The sequence below is a fragment of the Microtus ochrogaster genome, chromosome 7 (genome assembly GCF_000317375.1).
Source record: "Microtus ochrogaster isolate Prairie Vole_2 chromosome 7, MicOch1.0, whole genome shotgun sequence".
Taxonomy (NCBI): domain Eukaryota; kingdom Metazoa; phylum Chordata; class Mammalia; order Rodentia; family Cricetidae; genus Microtus; species Microtus ochrogaster.
This window is the reverse complement of record NC_022014.1, coordinates 14,782,810-14,799,515: the sequence shown is the minus strand read 5'-3', so window position 1 is coordinate 14,799,515 and position 16,706 is coordinate 14,782,810. Positions and strand designations below refer to the sequence as shown.

The window sequence follows — 16,706 nt, the reverse complement described above, 5'->3', positions numbered from 1 at the left end:
AAAAATTATAAATTTTATAATAAAAAAACTTGCAATTTAAAGTTACCCACAAATGATAGTTAACCAGACTCAAAGTCTATACATCTCAATGAACTTCTATGCAGTTGGAATAGCCATTCGAAAGTTGTGGGATTTCACATTGGGTTTTATTCTATAACTATCGATATATTTTTTTATGCATTTATTCACTACCAAAAACAAAGGAAAGAAAACAAAGGGAGATGGATAACAGAGTTGGAATTAGAACAGCAACTGGCTTTATGTTGGCTGTTATCTGAATAGCTTACATCTGCATCAGTCCTTCCTTATTTTTCTCAAGGTCTCGTCTGCTCTCCCAAGAACCTAATTCAGATCTCAGTATCCACATGGTGGCTCATAGCTAGCCACCTGTAATTCTAGTTCCAGGGGACCTGATGCTGTCCTCTTAACCCAAGAGGGCCCAGGCACATGTATGGTGCACTTAACGTATACACAGGCAAACAACATACATAAAATAAAAATGAATTAAAAACAAAAAGGCAGTTCTTTTGTAGTCTTAGCTGGCTTCAATCTCACTGTGTAGTCAAGGATGGTCTTTGACCTTCTGATTCTCCTTGCCTCTACCTCCCAGGTTCTGGGATTGCATCATTCTTGGGCCAAAAATCATAAAACGTTTTATTTATTTAAATTTTTTTTATTGTTTGGTTTTTTGAGACAGGATTTCTCTGTAGCTTTGGAGCCTGTCCTGGAACTAGCTCTGTAGACCAGGCTGGCCTCGAACTCACCGAGATCCACCTGCCTCTGCCTCCTGGGTGCTGGGATTAAAAGCGTGCGCCACCACCACCTGGCGATTTTGACTTTATTTGACTTGCTTTGGTGTCACATGACCATGTTTTTGATCTGTCCTCTGTTCTATTTAGGCAGAACGTCCTGATACCATGTTGGGAGTTGTATGTGGGGCTCTCCATGTGGCAGATGTGAGCCTGAGGAATAGTGTCTCTAACTTCCTTCATTCCTTAGAAAGGTAGGCTTTGCTTTTGCGTCCGTGCCAGCCAACCAGTGGTTGGGAGTACAGGACTACAGCTCAAAGACCCATTTGTTTTTTCTGCAACTTCTGGCACTGTATGAGTGCTAGTTGTTATTCATAAACTGATGGCAAAGGAGAAGGGGGATGGCTGGAAGTTAGTTTATGCCACCGTATAAACTAACTATTTTTTAAAGTGTGTATGTGTTATGTACGTGTTCATGTGGGTATGTACATGTGTACCTCCATGTGATTGGAAGCCAAAGATTAACATTAGGTGTCTTTTTTTATTGCACTTTTATTTTTATGGGTTTTTGTTTTGTTTATTTGGTTCCCCTGTTTTTGTTTTTAATTTTTTGAAATAAGGTCTCTCCAGGTTCCTGGCTGTACTTGAACTAGCTGTATAGACTACACTGGCTTCAAACTCAACAGAAATCCACCTTCCTCTGCCTCCTGAGTGCTGGGATTAAAAGCATGTGCCACTATGTCTGGCCTCACTTTATTTTTAGAAGTAAGAGTCTTTCAGTGAACCTGGAGCTTACTATTTCAACTAGGTTTGCTAGCCTGTGAACTCCCAGAATATGCCTATCTTCACCACTGCAGCTGCCCCACTACCATCACCACAGTGCTGGAGTTACAGACACGTGTCATTGTGCTCTGCTTTTCCAAGCCACTGGGAATCTGAACTCATATCCTCATGCTTTTATGGCAGGAACATTGCTCACTGAGCCATCTCCCCAGCTCCAAGGTTAATTAATTTTTTTAAACACTGAAATCCAACTGCAGCAAACATAGTTTCCTGAGAAAAGCTCCTTAAACCATAGGGATGAAGTCCAGTATTTCTCCCTAACATCAAACCCTAAATATTTCTTGTATTACCTGCAGCACATTTCAGGAATTAATAACTGAGGCTGATATTCGGGATGACCTCAAAGTCTTTGAAGTGGAGGGTCAGGCATGTATGAAGCTGACCTAATTTTGTACATTGATTCCAGAGACTAAGCTCTGCCCAAGTCCCTAAGGGAATGGTCCAAAGGACTAATCACATCCAAGCACTTTAACTGCAGGCACTTTATTTCCTTCTGTGTTGTTAGACTTATATTGTCCCCCTTTCAAAGTATCTGAAAGGAAGAAAAGAAGCAAATTTTTTGAAAATTGAACTGAGGTTTCAAGCCCTGTGATAAATATCTCACTGTGTTATTTTCATACACTAAAACCTTCAGCAGCTTGCTTTTCTTTTCTGACTCAGATCTAAATCCCTCGGTGTTACTTTCAGCTCCCTGAACACTTTGGCCCCCTCACCAGTCCACTCTTTCTCATTTCTATTCCTCAACCTGCATCTCTAACCTATAAATGGATTCCCTACACATGTAAGAGTTCATTAATAAATCCTTTAGTTTTCTTTTAGTTTGTTGTGTTTTGTTGAGATAGTTTCATTGTATGTTTATCACATTGTATGTTTATCCATAAGTAGTCCAGGCTGGCTTCTAATTCACAGTCCACTTGCTTTAGTCTCCAGAGTTCTGGCATTATAGATGTATCAACATTTTGAGCCTACTGTTCTTTAAACGAAACAAAACAAAATTTGTGTGGCACATATGTGTGAATGCCTGCAAACCACAGAAGCTGGTGCTGGAGTTAAAAGGCAGCTGTAAACTACTCCATGTAAGATGGGAACTAAACTCAGAACTTCTGGAAGAGCAGATGTTAAGCCATCTCAGACAGGCGGTGGTTGTGCACGCCTTCAATCCCAGCACTTGGGAGGCAGAGACAGGCAGATCTCTGTTAGTTCAGGGCCGGCCTAGTCTACAAAAGCTAGTTCCAGGACAGGCTCCATAGCTACAGAGAAACTGGTCTCGGAGGGGGAAAAAAAAAGGAACAAAAAAATTAAATCATCTCTGCAGCCCCAACATTTTATTTTTAATTAATTTCAAAAACTTGAACTTTGAAATAATCTTTTGGGGAAAGCATAATGTTTGTCCAGGCTGACTTCAAACACACTATGTAGCTAGCTGTTGCTGGCCTTGAACTCATAATTCTCCTACCTGTACCTCCCAAGTGCTTTGATTACAGGCATATGCTACAACACATGGCATAATTCTGTTTAAATTTTTTTTTTGTCTTTTGAGACAGGGTCTCTTTGTAAAGCCCTAGTTGACTTAGAACTCATTTTGGAGACCAGCCTGGAGCTCTCAGGGCTCTGCCTTTTTCTGCCTCCAGAGCACTGGGAGTAAAGTTGTATGCCTCCATACCCTGCCTCATAGTTTGCCTTTTGTTAGGTACTATCTGTAACCAGTATAGATAACGTACATACTCTTCACTCATATTTACTGGCTATCAGGAAATCAGCTACCCTTCTTTAGTGCTCCCTGTTTTTATTAGTTTTTCAAATTCTGACTTATTTTGTTTGTGACAACAATGCATCCTACTTCAGCTTTTTTTTTTTTGAGACAGTGTTTCTCTGTCTGTCTCTGTGTAGCCCTGGCCATCTTGTAATTGGTTCTGTAGACCTGGCTGTTTTTCATTATGCATCCTTTTGAAAAATAGAATATCTATTAATTGTTCTTTAAAATGAAATTTCTAGGGGCTGGAGAGATGGCTCAGTGGTTAAGAGCACTGCCTGCTCTTCCAATGGTCCTGAGTTCAATTCCCAGCAACCGCATGGTGGCTCACAACCATCTGTAATGAGGTCTGGCGCCCTCTTCTGGCCTGTAGGCATATAGACAGAACATTGTATACTAAATAAATAAATATTTAAAAAAAATGAAATTTCTAGACTTAGTGGTTCATTTGCACCTACAATCTTTGAACTTAAGAAGCTAAAGTAAGCTGGGCGATGGTGGAACAAGCCTTTTGAGAGGTAGAGTCAGGTAGATCTCTGAGTTCAAGGCCAGTGTGGTCTACAGAGCTTGTTTCAGGATAACCAGGGCTACACAGAAAAACCCTATCTTGAAAAATTAAAATCAAACCGAACAAAACAAAACAAAAAAAGTAGGGGACTAGGCAGTGGTGGTACACACACACCTTTATTCCCAGCATTTGGGAGGTAGCCGGATACATGGTTAGAGAAATAGCTGGAGTTGGGTGGACTGAGCTCTCTCATGATAAAATCACAGCACCCAGGAAGTTAAATACAGTTGAACAGAGAAGTGGGTTATTGCATACAGCTGAACCAGGAGGCAGGGTATTACGATAATCAGGGGAGCAGGATTTATGTGTGGAGCTGGATCAAAGAAAGATACAGGCATAGGTAATTGTGTTAAGGCACAATATCTCTAAGGAACAGTCTTTAGATTCTAAATATCAGGGCAAAGAGTGCTATGGTAGAAGTTTTTACATATACTGTCAACTAGAAGAGAAGGCTTTGCAGTTTCTCTGAACCTTTTCCTGGGAAGGCTTTGCCATTTTCCTTGAGTCTGAGGCTCTGAGGTCTTGGCATGCCTGTGTCCCTGTCAGCAGCACATATTCACTCAGAACATCACTTGGGCCTTCTTCCATTCCCTGTAGATAGTAAGTTTTATGTTTTGTATATAATACCACAATTAAATGTAAAAAATAAATTTCACTCTTTTTTCATAATATATATGATCACTCTTTTATAGGCAGTCATTTAGTTTTTTTTCTCTTATTACTATTTCAGAAAATATCACAATCAATAATCTTTGACATTTCTTTATAACCTATTAGAACTTTATAGAAGTAAGTATGTCATATATTGTCATTCTTTCAGGGGTCAAGTCCTTCCTGCTCACACACTTCTGAACACAGTAGATGTTGAACTTATCTATGAAGGAATCAAATATGTACTTAAGGTATGCAATCCCCACCAAAGTCTACACTTTAGTTTCTATCTTCTCTTCTGTTCTTAAAGCTAGTTTTCTTAGGCTGAGAGGCAGAGAAAGTTTGCTTTTGTTTACGAATTGGAATATTCCAGTCATTATTTGTGTCAGTGTCAGGAATCAGTATTTGGCAATTCTGTGGAAATGTAGTTATTTCTCACCTTGACATACTTCCAAGAGATAATGAAGAGGCAGGGAACAGCTGGAAGAGAGAAAAACAGCTGAAGTTACCCCGGTTTGCAGGTAACAGGTATAAGCAGCACTAGTGTCACCACTCTCTTCTTGACAACTTCTTAACCTTTATCTTTGAAATACTACATTGTGTCTCAGGCTGTGCTTGTCTTTCCGGCCCTTGTTTACTGCAGGTGACTCGACAGTCTCCCAACTCTTATGTGGTGATCATGAATGGCTCATGTGTAGAAGTTGACGTGCATCGGCTGAGTGATGGTGGACTGCTCTTATCTTATGATGGCAGCAGTTATACCACTTACATGAAGGAGGAAGTGGATAGGTGAGTGACTGCTTAAGGTCTAGTTGCTTGCCATTGTATTAACTTTTCCACTTACGGTTAGGATTATTCCAAGAGTACAAAAGTGTTTATAATTGTAAACATGTCTATGATTGTAAACATGTCTTAAGCTGGGTGTCATGTTCTGTGTCTGTGGTTTCAGTTTCTCAGGAGCCTGAGTTCTTTCTTCCTTGAGGGAAGGAGTTTAAGGCCAGCATATGCAACTTAATGTGATCTTGTCACTTAAGGAAAGAAAACATGTTTCCCTACCCCTCCAATGCAGTAGACATAAAAAGTAATTTATCCTTGAAACAAACTATAATAATTGATAGTTTTTGTATATTGATTAGAATTTATATAATCATATAAAAATTATTCATAGGTGCATACTGTTTTTTCCTTTAAATATACCCACAAATTATTATCTATTAAATACTATTTGCACTTTTCTTTTTTTAAATATTTATTTTATGTCATTTACATGTGCCTGAGTATAAAAATTTATCATTTATCTCCAGTCCTTTGCAAGAACAGCAGATGTTCTTATCTTCCACCCCCCACTTCCCAGTCTCATAGTTCAGGTTTTGTTGTGTACATAATGATCTTGAACTTCTTTATGATCTTCTTGCTTCTACCTCCTGCATGCTGAAGTTATCAATATACATCACCACACCTGATTTATGTGGTCGTCAGGACTGAACCCAGAGCTTCATGCATGCTAGGCAAGCACTGTACCAACTGTACTACATTCTCAGATCTCTGCATCTCTCTCTCTCTCTTTTTAGTAGTATATCACACCAGCCATATTGCTGTGAGAATTAAATGGTTTGATCTCTTTGGAATGCATAAAGTATTGCTACAATATAGTTATTGTTCCACAAATATTATAGTTGAGCTTGGTATTTCATGCCTCTAACTCTAGCATTGAGGAAGCTGAAGAGGCCAGACTCAGTTACATAGTGAAATTCTTTCGGAGAAAGAAATAGAGAGAAAGGAGAGAGGGAGAAAAAGGAAGGAAGGGTTATTCGTTATTATAGTATCATTATCTTTGTATTTTATATAAGTATTCTTTTTTTAAAGTTTATGTTATATTCCTGTATATGAATATATCATAATTTATTTCATCTAACTCTTAACTGAAGATTGTTACTAAAATCTTAAATAAGGACCAGCAAGATAGCTAGACAGATAAAGGCACTTGCTGCCAAGCTTGACACCTAAGTTTAATCCCTCACACCCACATGGCAGAAGAGAGAACCAACTCCTGCAAGTTGTCCTCTGACCTCCATAAATGCACATACCCACACATGGTACAATTGCATGTAAACTAAATAAATAGATATATAAGATACACAATTTAAAAATTATAAACAAAGATAAAGTGAATACCTTGTTTGTATGTGTGCATTGTATATGTGATAACATTTTCTTTGTGTTGCTTGTTTGTTTGTTTTTTGGTTTTTCAAGACAAGATTTCTCTGTAGCTTTGGAGCCTGTCCTGGAACTTGCTCTGTAGATCAGGCTGGCCTGAATTCACGGAGATCCACCTGTCTCTGCTTCCTGAGTGCTGGGATTAAAAGTGTGCACCACCACGTGGCTTACTTATTGTTTTTAAGACTGACATTTCTCTCATTTTGCTTTATAACCAGAGTGCTTTATTGGCTTGCCTGTTCTACTTATCTCTTAGATACCGAATCACAATTGGCAATAAAACCTGTGTGTTCGAGAAAGAAAATGACCCATCTGTAATGCGCTCACCTTCTGCTGGGAAGTTAATCCAGTATATCGTGGAAGATGGAGGCCACGTGTTTGCTGGCCAGTGCTATGCTGAGATTGAGGTCAGGGTGGGGAATAGGCTACTGGGTCATGGGAGGGAACATAGGTTGGTGGTAATAGGCTAGAATTGGAACTAACAGAAAGGAAGAATATCAGTTAATTTAGTGTAGATTGTGAATCTTAAGATTTAAAAACAAAAGCTCACTATTTTCCTTTGACAGGTGAAGACACCTGAGCTTTAAAAAAATATAGTAGCAAGAGTACTAAGTGACAGTTGCTATGCTAACTGTTGACTACTACAGGGTATGCTGGTAGAGTTGGGCACAAAGCAGATAAGTAATGAAGTATGATGAATTCTAAGAACAAGAGGGTCACCTAACCCTAACTGAGATAGGGTGTGAGGTAAGGAAAGGTATCCAAAAAGAAGAGACACTTGCTTAGTCTTCCTTTTGAAAAGATAGTTGGTGAAGATGGGCAGGAGACAATGCTTGACATTGAGGCACAGAAACAAGACAGTGCGTTGCAGTAGAATTTATTGAGCATAGATTAGAATTTGATGTGGAGTGACAGGTAAAAACTCCATAGAAGGAAATTGAGATCATGATGGAGCCTTTGACTGTCCTGAAGCCCACAGGGAATCATTGAAGGATTTTAAGTGGGAATATGGTATGATGGGATTTAGGCTCTAGAGTGAAGGTTTAGGTGGACCTTATTGGAGGTAAATGCTACAAAGGGACTACATCTCATAATAGATTTTTAAAAGTACTCCAGGGGATCTGATACTCTTACACAGACAATGTCCACACAAAATAAATAAATAAAAAGAAAAAAGTATTCTAGGCCTGAAATGAAATGACCTAGCACAGAGACACTGCAGCAAAGATGTTAGTGATAGATTTAGAAGTTGTACTTACTGGTGACTGGTGTTCAGTAAGGAGAAAGGTGTGAAAAATGCTGGCATGATGACAAGTAAATTCACAAACAGTAGCAAAATATATTTAGTTTACAAAAGTGTTGTAATCCCAGCACTTGATATGCCAGAGGGCCAGGAGTTCAAGGTTATAATCAGCTACATAGCAAACTGATTTAGTGACATAGACAGCTTTGGGTTCAGCAAACCATGAAAACAGTCAAAAATCCAAAAGCAAAACAGGAATCATTAGTGTCTGTTTTTAATCCTCAGATATGCTCTGAGAAATTTACCAGTTGCCTGCCTTAATACTTCACTGGAGATTTTGATAGATTCTCATTTTTGGAGGGTTAAACTAAGTGTATTCCAGCTTAGATGTTAAGAGGAAAACTGTCCTTTAACTATTCTGTATTCATTACAGGTAATGAAGATGGTGATGACTTTAACAGCCGTAGAATCTGGGTGCATCCATTATGTCAAGCGATCTGGGGCAGCTCTTGACCCTGGCTGTGTGATAGCCAAAATGCAGCTGGACAACCCCAGTAAAGTCCAACAGGTAAGGAAGGCATTAGGATATCACTCCAAGAGCGAGTAACACAGGAACTTGGAGGAACTTGAATGACAACTCGTCTCCTCTCCAATCTTTTCCTCCTTTCCTTCTTCACCTCCTTCCTCCCATTTTGCATGTGTGTATGTCAGAGTATGTATGTGCTATTCATGTGTATGTGTGTCAGAGGAGGGCATTAGGTGACCTGCTTTATCACTCTCCACCTCATTCCCTGGAGATGGTTTTCACTGAACCTGAGCTAGGCTGGCAGCCAGCAAGCGCTAGCAGTTCTGCTTCTGTCCCCTAACAATGCCGGTGTGGTCCAGCCCAGCTTTTTTTGTATAGGTCCTAAGGATCTGAACTCAGGTTCTAATGCTTGTGCAGTGAGTGCTCTTACCCCTGTCCTTTTTTCCTTTTCATCTTGAACTCCTCTTCTTCTTGCCTCTCTCTCCCAAGTTTTAAGATTGCAAGTATGTGCCACCACAGTTAACTTCTTGTCATTTTTTTTCACAATTATTTTTTTCCTGCTGGTTTTGTCCTTCGTATTTGTGCCTGTAGTACTGTGGAACTGGAGTTTGCATTAGCCAGTATAAAGCTGAGATTCTGTCATTTTCTCATAGTGTTTCATTCACTGACTTCACTCCAAATAGGTCTGTACCATGAAAGGATATCTCAGTTTTGATGGTGACTGAATTGTGATAGTGTTTATGTCCAGAGCAGATGGTAATGAATGATGATTTCTTGTGATCCACAGGCTGAACTTCACACAGGTAGCCTGCCACAGATCCAGAGCACAGCTCTCAGAGGCGAGAAGCTCCATCGAGTGTTCCACTATGTCCTAGATAACCTAGTTAATGTGATGAGTGGATACTGCCTTCCAGATCCTTTCTTCAGCAGCAGGGTATGAGTTGCTTTCCTGGGAAGGGGTGTACAGATGTATTGATTCTCTAGAGTAACTTCACATCTCAGGAGGAACTTTTAAGATTGATTCCCCCACCTTACCTCCTTTTTGGTGCTTGGGATTGAACCCAGGGCCTTAAGCATGCTGTGTAAGCACTGTACCACTGAGTTACATCTTGAGCTCATAAAGAATGTTTTTAGTGGGAAAAGTTGTTTGACCTGCTATGTTCCCACATTTTGTTGTTGGACTTGAAGCTATTTATTTATTTATTTACTTACTTGCTTACTTATTGGAAACAGGGTTTCTCTATGTAGCTCTGGCTATCCTAGAACTCAAGACTGTGGAGACCAGGCTGACCTCAAATTCAAACTCACAGAGGTCTGTCTGTCTCTGCTTCTGCCTCCCAAATGCTAGGATTAAAAGCATATAACACTATGCTTGAATTGACTTGACATTTTGAGTCCTTCTTAGTTTTGTCATTTGCTTGGGATTATTTCTTTTTGAACTATAGGCTGGGGCAGTGTTTGATGTTTATGCTGCAGTTCTAAAGTAAGCACTGGGGACTGGAGAGAAGGCTCAGTGTTAACAGTACTTGTTCTTGATGAACATGTGTTCCCAGCATTTACATGGTGGTTCAGAATCGTCTGTAACTCCCAAGCACTCATGTGCACTTCCACGCACATAAAATAAATAAATCTAAAGTAAGCATGAACATTGAAGTAGAGTAGATTCAGTTATCTCATTTTATTTTGGGAATTGTATTGACCTTGTATCCTATTTGATTATTTTTTTCTCCTCAGGTAAAAGACTGGGTAGAACGATTGATGAAGACTCTCAGAGATCCCTCCCTGCCTCTTTTAGAGTTGCAGGATATCATGACCAGTGTTTCTGGCCGTATCCCCCTCAATGTGGAGAAGTCTATTAAGAAGGAAATGGCTCAGTATGCTAGCAACATCACATCAGTTCTCTGTCAGTTTCCCAGCCAGCAGGTATTTATGGAGTAACACTGTCATTATATTCTGTTGACTGCCACTGGAATTCATGCTCTAGGAGGCCTCTCTGTTTGGCTCCTTCCTACTGTGTGATTTTTCCACTGTAAGCATTGAATCCTTTACAAAACTGCCTCAGGATATGAGCCCAATAAGGCAACACTATATGTACAATGTAGAATATCTTATACTCTGTTAGGAAAAGTGAGCTTTGGCTTTGTATTCCTTATCACTTTGCTTTCGGGAAGAATCCCTGATTAGAGTTGTTTTTATAAGAGTGACATGAAAGATATTGGTAATCTGTTTGCCTGACCCTCTCCGACTACCTCAGCAGTCCTTATCCTTTGCTATAATGCAGGGTTATATAGGGAGTAAAGCTGGGGAAGTAAGGAGTAAGGTGTGGATTTTGACCTTAGACCAACTTTTGCCCATCACAGTTTCTATTTAATGTAGTTCTGTGATGTAATTATTAGTGTATCTGGGAAAGGGTGGAAAGAGTTAGAAATTCTTTGATTATTTAGCAAGCTTCTAAATTTCTAGTAACTTTCTACTGCCAACAACATGTCAAAGATAGGAGTTATCTTATTATATAACCAAGAAGATTTCTTTGGTAGTGGTGGTGATGTAGAGAATGTGCATTGGGTCCCTTTGACAGGAAGGGCTTCATTTTTCTTACTTCTTTTGCCTTAGATTGCCAACATCTTAGATAGTCATGCAGCTACACTAAACCGGAAATCTGAGCGGGAAGTCTTCTTCATGAACACCCAGAGCATTGTCCAGCTGGTGCAGAGGTAGTCACGTGGGTCTCCAGAGTCTCATGCCTTCTTTGCTTTCAATTGGGCATGTAAACATTTACTTCAAATCTAACTTTAAGAGAGAAGAAATAACTTTATCTCTCAGAAAGTGCCTTGTATCTTTTTGCTATCTTATCATTATGACCTAACTCATTCAGTATTTCTGCTGTTTTCATAATATTCTGTCAGTTATTATGGCCTCTAAATCCTATTGTTTTCTTTTTATTGCTGTTTTGATGAAGATCCTAATTTTTCTTTTAACGTAAACTCCAATGTGTTTATTGTTTGTATTTTATTGATCCAGGTATTAGAACTAAAAAGCTATCCAGAGCATTTTCAACTTTAAGATACTTAAATTTTTCAAAAGTTCCTTAGCCATTTGAAGCTAGATGATGACTCAGCAGTAGAAGCTAATTCCACAGTGTCATTAGATAAAGATACAAAGTCTGGGGAATGAAGAGTAGGGTTGCTTTTTATTTTCCTTTTCTGCTTTTCCTTTATAAAAGATTTATGCACTGAAGTTACTTTTCAGCTTAGAATTTAAGTTAATATGCTTGAATTTTCAACCTGAAAATACAAGCTACAAGCCTGTCTGATATTCAGAGAGAAGGCAGTTCAGGGGAAAGTCTAGAAAGTAATTTTGTCCATTGAGCTTATTTAATAGCATTGGCCTATCCTGCTTCATAGGTACCGAAGTGGCATCCGTGGCCACATGAAGGCTGTGGTGATGGATCTGCTCCGACAGTACCTGCGTGTAGAAACACAGTTTCAGAATGGTAAGCTTCGTCCTAAGGACTCTCTAAGGAAGTCTGTAGCTCTGATTACTGTGTAAGAGCTAAGCCAGTTCACCCTGACACTAATACTTTCTTCCCATTAACAAACTTTCTTTCTCACTTCCCTGAAAAACTAAAACCTCTATACCTCACCAGTATGAAAAAAACACTAACATAACATAGCTTGGTGAAACTGGAACTCCAGTGTGCTTCTGAGGAAGGTTTGAAATGTTCTTGTAGAGATTATTATTCCCTGTTGACATCTTCTTGACCTTGTGTAGTGAGAGTTGGTTGAGTCATGATCAGCCTGAAATTGAAATTCCCTGTCTGAAGAGCTTGCCTCTCAGCAACTAATCCAAGGGTTGAACCACAGGCATATGGGAAGGGCTTAAAATCTTCACCACTTTTTAGTGTGGTTGGAATTTATCCCTGACTTTCTCTGAAGAGCTTCACTAAATGATGGATAGTCTTCAAGAGCGAAATAAATACCTTGGTTAAGATTTTAAAGCTACATACTGTTGTTTATGGCATCCTGCCACAAGATGGCAGTGTAACACCAAGTTCTCTCTTCCCATGCTCTGCTCACTCTTGCAGCATTTAAGAGATGTCTCTATCCTTTATGACCAGTTAAATCGCCAAAGCAGATATTAGCAAGTTAAATACCGTTGACTTTATGTCAATTAAAGAAAGGTTGATAAATTCAGGGGCAGTCAATTTATCATGTACTAATATAGTAAGAAAGAATAAAGAGTCATTATCTCAAGATATTAGGGATAAAAGTATTGGACAAAGATCAGTATGGAATGAAATGATATTTTTGCTAGTTGGCGTGTTCCCACCTCTACTCCTATGCTGGGGATAAATCAATAAGTTACATCTTTACTCCTGAAATGGAATATTTAAACTTGTTAAGATGACCCACAAACATTTCTCATGATTAAGTCATACATAATGGCAACTTGTTCAAAATTCTATTTTTAAGATGAAAGCAGTGGCCTCACCGTGTCCATTCAGCGTCATGCTGGGTGTCCTTGCTATTGCAGTAAGATAAGAAAAGGATTTAGGAAATCTTAGAGCATGAAGACTTTCCCTTCAAATCCCAGAGCTTGGGAGATGGTGACAGAAGAGTATCAGAAGTTCAAGGCCACTCTTGGCTACATGAGACCTTGTCTCAAAATATACAAAGGTTTGAGAACTCGTGGTAATTAAGATTGGCCACCAAGAAATTCAGTGCCTACTTGGAAGGCTCAAAGAACTCCCAAGTTTATTACTAAATTATTTAAAACCAAACAAAAATTTCTAAGTATGAAAGTCAAACCTGCAAGGCTTAGTGGTGAGCACCTTTATTTGGGAGAAAGAGGCAGGATCTCAAGCAAACAAACAAATCAAACATGAAATTCAGTTGCAGCCAGGCATAGTGTCATTGGCCTTTAATCCCAGTACTCAAGAGGCAGAGGTATGGGGATCTCTGTGAGTTCGAGGCCAGCCTGGTTTACAAAGCAAGTTCCAGGACAGCTCTGTCTTGAAAAACTAAAAGAGTAAAAAAAGTTAAAAAAAATAAAAATTCAGTTGTAGCTGGGGTGTAACTCTAGACTAGAGCATTTGGCTATCATGCATGAGGTCCTGGGTTCAGTCCTCAACACTTCGGAAAATATTTCTTTTTAACTACTTACTTTTGAGAATGAGAATTTTTCTCATTCTTTGGCTGTGGCCTGCCTCCCACTTGCTTTGTAGATCAGGCTTGCCTTGAATTCATAGAGATCCCCCCCTGCCTCCCAAGTGATTTTGAGATTCAGGTATGTGCCATCAGGTACAGCCTAAAAAGACCTCTTTATAGCAATTGTTTAGAAAAACAGTTTTGAAAAATATACTATTTAAAATTGCGGTTAGAATCCATAAAATATATAAAGGTACAAATACAATTAAAAGCACGCACTTCTCTTCTGGTGGGAATTCTATGAGTGAACAGTAGTGTAATATCAAGAACAGACACTGTTACAAGGGTATCAGTTATTGCTAAATTCACTTAGTCAACCTGTTAGCATTCTAATAAGCCCCCCTCTAGGTATCTTTGTGAGACTTATCAAGCTGATTCTAAGATTTACACAGAATTCTGGCAATAGACAAGATATTTCCAAAGTAGCTGTAGCTGTAATCCCAGCACTCAGAAGACAGGCAGAAGGATTGGTGTATATTCGAGACCAGCCTGGTCTCCACAGCAAGTGCGAGGGCTACCCAGTGAGACTCTGTTTGAAACAACAAGACGAATTCTAAAGCAATAGAAAATAAAAAAATACTTGTTGCATGAGATAACAAGATTTGCATATAAAGCCATTTTAATTAAACATCTGTGACATCTAAGAAAGGACAGAGTTATAGATAAAAGAAGCATAATTACTCAGAAGTAGATCCATATGCATGTGATTCATTTCTTGATAGAGCAGGCATTGTGATCAAGAGGAAAAGGAGAAGCATAGTTAAACAATACCAAGATGAGGAGCGAGGCATCCACACTTCATTCCGTACACTCAGGACCAATTTCAAGTAAAGTAAAGATTTAAACATCTATCAAATAGGCTAAATTATGAAATTTTAGGATATCCGTATGACCTCAGGATAAAGAAGAGGTTATCATACTACTGACAGGAAGTGCATACTGTAATGGAAACAACTGATTCATCTGTCTGCTCAGGAACTTCTCTTCATCCCATGTACTGCTAAGAAATCGAGAACATAGGCTACAAAGTGAAAGGAGCTATTTATAAAATTTATACCTACGATAGGATTAGTACTAGTATGTAAAATGCAATTGAACATAAAAATGGGCAAGAGAGAGAAAAAGATATTTCACAGAAGAGGAAGCACAAATAATCCATAAACTTCAAGAAAATGCTCACTCTCATTACCAATTACAGAAATAGGAACCCAAATCACAGATTTTACAATTACATTATACTGCACTTGGGAATGGCAGTGCAATGGCATGATTGCTTCAGAAAACAGCATGTCCATATCTAGTAAGTTTTTCATAAAGTTGTTTTTATTTTTGCTCTTTAGTGTAGTAATCTTACTCTAAGATATAGGTACCATTTTTGTGTTACTACTATTCATAATAGCAAAAAAAAAAAATAAAGAGGAAGCCCTCTAAATATTTACAAATAGAATGACTTTTTGATTTCTAGGATATTCCTACAGTGGAATATTGTATAGCACTGAAAATAGATGATTCCTTAGGAACACATATAAACAAGTGAATCAGTACATAGTGTGCTTCTGTTTTATCAAGTTCAAAACCAGGAAGAAAGAAGTTAGATATATTGTTGACAAATGTAAAGAAAGCAAAAAATTCAGCTCAGTAATTGTTTTGAAGAACATATAGTAAATAGGGGTATTAAGAGGCACTAAATGTATTTTTAAATTTAGTAGCTTTGAAGGTGAGTATTTTGGTTCATTCTTCTAGCATGTGGGAATCTGAGGCAAAAAGATTGCCAAATTTAAGGCCAGCATTGTACCGTATACTGAGAACTAGGGAGGGGGTCTAGGAGATTATAACTGGAGAGATGGTTCATCAGTAAGAGGACTTACTGCACAGCTGCCAAGGCTTCCACACCTCTTCCGTCCTTGCTGAGCTCCTGTGTACATGTGGAATACACATAAAATAACATGCAGAAAATAACATGTATATACATAAAATAAGAGTAATACTCTTTCTTGTGTTCATATAAATATATTTATTTAAAGAAAACAAATTTCAGAGTCAGAAAGTGATGGCTCACATTCCTTATCCCAACACTTAGGAGGCAGAGGCAGGCAGATCTCTGAGTTTGTGGCCAGCCTGGTCTATAGAGCAAGTTTCAAGACAGCCAGGACTACACAGAGAAGTCTGTCTTCAAAACAAAATGAAAAAAAAATTGAAATAGCACATAGGCATTTATTCATTTGAAATAGTACAATGTTATTGATTCATTTCAACTTTTAGTTTATATTTTATGTATTTAAGGGTTTTGTTTTGTTTTGTGTTTTAAAAGAAGAAATCAATGTAGACAGTCTGCTCAGCAGCTGTATGGCTGCCCTCCTCTGGCCTCTAATGACACATCGAATGCATGTAGTGTATAAGCACTTACAGTCAGAACACCCATACACATAAAATAATTTTTAAAAGAGCTTTATTTTTATTTTGTATGTTTCGGTATTTTGGTTCAATGTATGTCTGTGCATCATATCCTGTTCCCCCTGGAACTGGAGCTACACATGGTTGAGACCTGCTATGTTGGTGCTGGAACTCAAATCCAAGCCTTCAGAAAGAGCAGCCAGTGTGCTCCTGTATTCTTTTTTTTTTTTTTTTTTTTGGATTAAATTTTATTGATTCTTTGGGGATTTGTGGATTTCATATCATGTATCTCAATCCCATTCATCTTCCTGTCCCCCCTTTGTATCCACCCTTCTTCCCCTGCAACTTCTCTCCCAAAATAAAATTTAAAAGAGCAAGAGAAAAAAAAAAATCTCATCGTGGAGGCCATAGTGTGACACAGTGAGTTACACATTATACTCTGTAGTCTGTACAACTTTACTTGCAGGTGTTCATTGAAGTGAGTCCTTGGTCTGTGTCCAGACCTCTGGCTTCTGCACTCACTGGGACTCCTCTTCCTCCTCCTCCTCCTCCTCC

At 38.7% G+C, this 16,706-nt stretch overlaps 1 protein-coding gene across 6 annotated transcripts in view; it reads left to right on the top strand.

The window, feature by feature from the left end:
* Acaca (acetyl-CoA carboxylase alpha) overlaps positions 1-16,706 on the top strand; it is a 282,227-nt gene that overhangs the window by 117,865 nt on the left and 147,656 nt on the right. For all 6 annotated transcript variants that reach the window (XM_026780511.1, XM_026780510.1, XM_026780514.1 and 3 more), the window contains 9 exons: positions 900-1,003; positions 4,734-4,815; positions 5,208-5,353; positions 7,038-7,188; positions 8,458-8,592; positions 9,338-9,484; positions 10,285-10,473; positions 11,164-11,264; positions 11,955-12,043. In XM_026780511.1, coding sequence (XP_026636312.1) covers positions 900-1,003; positions 4,734-4,815; positions 5,208-5,353; positions 7,038-7,188; positions 8,458-8,592; positions 9,338-9,484; positions 10,285-10,473; positions 11,164-11,264; positions 11,955-12,043 — 1,144 coding nt within the window. The remainder of the gene's footprint in view (positions 1-899; positions 1,004-4,733; positions 4,816-5,207; positions 5,354-7,037; positions 7,189-8,457; positions 8,593-9,337; positions 9,485-10,284; positions 10,474-11,163; positions 11,265-11,954; positions 12,044-16,706) is intronic.